Source organism: Apteryx rowi, unplaced genomic scaffold, assembly GCF_003343035.1.
Source record: "Apteryx rowi isolate R43461 unplaced genomic scaffold, aptRow1 scaffold_27, whole genome shotgun sequence".
NCBI lineage: Eukaryota > Metazoa > Chordata > Aves > Apterygiformes > Apterygidae > Apteryx > Apteryx rowi.
The window spans coordinates 2,496,843-2,498,941 of NW_020449085.1; the positions used below are offsets into that span (position 1 = coordinate 2,496,843).

The 2,099-nt window shown below is 62.6% G+C and overlaps 1 protein-coding gene across 1 annotated transcript in view; it reads left to right on the forward strand.

The window, feature by feature from the left end:
- CCDC33 (coiled-coil domain containing 33) overlaps nt 1–2,099 on the forward strand; it is a 58,837-nt gene that overhangs the window by 44,530 nt on the left and 12,208 nt on the right. Inside the window, exon 14 of the mRNA XM_026068368.1 lies at nt 1,401–1,549. Within this exon, the coding sequence (XP_025924153.1) occupies nt 1,401–1,549 (149 nt within the window). The remainder of the gene's footprint in view (nt 1–1,400; nt 1,550–2,099) is intronic.

Here is a 2,099-nt window from a genome sequence, read left to right on the forward strand (position 1 = left end):
GTCGTGCCGCCCCGCTCCTTCCCCGCGTGCCGCCTCCGCTCCCGGCCGCGTCCCCGCCGGCAGCTGGCTGACCCCGGCTTCCAGCCGCTGCCGTCTCAGCCGCTCCCCGCCTCGCCATTCAAGCTGAAACGCAGGAACAAAACGAGCTTTTTTTTTAAAAAAAGACATAAAGAAAAGCTGTTTTTCTCCCCCAGCCGCTTTAATTCCCGCCAATCCAGTGAGCTTTATTGCGTCCCTTTTTGTAGCAGCGACGGCTGCTTTATATCCAGCCTAATAGCAAGCCGTAATAAAGCGCACAAAGCGTGCGGAGGGGAATATTTATTTACCCCAAATCTAGCTCCAGGCAGGAAGGCTGCTCTGGCCTGCGAGTCTTTAGGGTGCATCCCCAGGGGAGCGTGTCCCGCGAGGACAAGGGTCAGGCCCTTCCCCAGCAGTTTTGGCTGAGTTCCCCGGCTCTCGTGCAGCACCAGCTTGCACCGGTGCCTGATATCGGGAGGGAAGGGTTTGCCCACAACAGGTTCATCCGCTCCGTCCTCACTCCGCCAAATTGCCCCGGGGCTCCAGAGCGGCCGAAACAGCCTTCCCGCATCCCCGTCTGCAGAGGAGCCGGCCCTGAGTATCCTGCCCCAAGTCGCCGCTGGGCGGCCGGACCGTCGGTAAACCGAGGGGAGGGCGGGAAGCGTCGCAAAGAGGTTTCGAGCTTTTAGAGGCGGCCCGCGGCAAGCCGGACCCGGGGGACTAAAGATGCCGCTGGTTCGCACAAAGCCCTTCCGAGGCCACGCGGCGTGGGCGCCCGCACCCGCCCCGCTCCGCCTGGCCGGGTTCTCTTTCGCTGGCTAAAAACGCTGAGTTTTGCTCTTTGTGTAGAGAACTGCCAGCGGAAGGATTGGGCTTTTGTTTTTTTTCCCAACCTGTGACAGCCCAATTTGCTTTCCTTTTGCTTTTTTCTTCCCCCTGAAGCGACGATTATTGTCACCCCGCCTGCGATAGCACCCGCCGGCACCAAGGGAGGGATGCGTGGCGGTGGCGGCGGTGGTGGCGGCGGTGGTGGCGGCTGGCGGTTGCAACACGGGGCGAGCGGTTGCGGATCGCCACCCGGCGCCTGCCGGGGCTTCCCGGATCCTGCTCCGGATCTGCCAATTAACGCCTAAATTAGAAAGCTGGGAAGATGAAAATGAAGCAACGTACGCGCGAGGGGGAGATTGAAAGTGCCTCCCCCCCCCCTCGCTGAGTGGGTTTGTGACTCTCTTAACCAGGCAATGAATAATTTACAAGCAGCAGTTCAAGATTCAGGGGGGTTTTCTCCCACCTCTTCAGACATTTGTTGCTTTTCCAAGTATTTCTTTTCCCACTCCCCCCGCCCGGGGTTCCGTGGTTCCCGCAATTCCCGTTTTCCCCAGCGTGGGATGCCAAAGGGCATCCTGCAGGGCTGGCGGCGGCAGCATAAACGGCATTCCTCCTTGCTGGCGTTTCGCTCCCGGCACCGCCTGTACCCAGGCAGCTGCATCACGTACAGTGACAGCCCCAATGTGCCACCGGAGCCCCAAAGGCGCCAGGGGGTTGGGACAGGGAGCACTGGCGGATACGGGAGCGCCTGGGCGGTGGATAGGGCTGGCAGCGTGGGGCCCCGCTGTCGCCCGAGGGCCATCTAGGCACGTGGGGACACCCGCCCGTGCCTGCTGAGCGGGGCCCTCTGCCTTGGCGCGCCACGAGGGGACCCCCAGCACGGCGCTGCTGAGCCCCGGCAGCTCCTCAGGACTGCTGCCGGCAGAGGTGGCCTGCTGGTAAAGGGTGAGGGTGCTGCAAGGGGAGAGGGTGCTGCAAGGGGAGAGGGTCCTGCAAGGGGTGAGGGTGCTGCAAGGGGAAAGGGTCCTGCAAGGGGTGAGGGTGCTGCAAAGGGAGAGGGTGCTGCAAAGGGAGAGGGTGCTGCAAGGGGTGAGTGTCCTGCAAGGGGTGAGGGTGCTGCAAGGGGAGAGGGTGCTGCAAGGGGTGAGGGTGCTGCAAGGGGAAAGGGTCCTGCAAGGGGTGAGGGTGCTGCAAGGGGTGAGGGTGCTGCAAGGGGTGAGGGTGCTGCAAGGGGAAAGGGTCCTGCAAGGGGA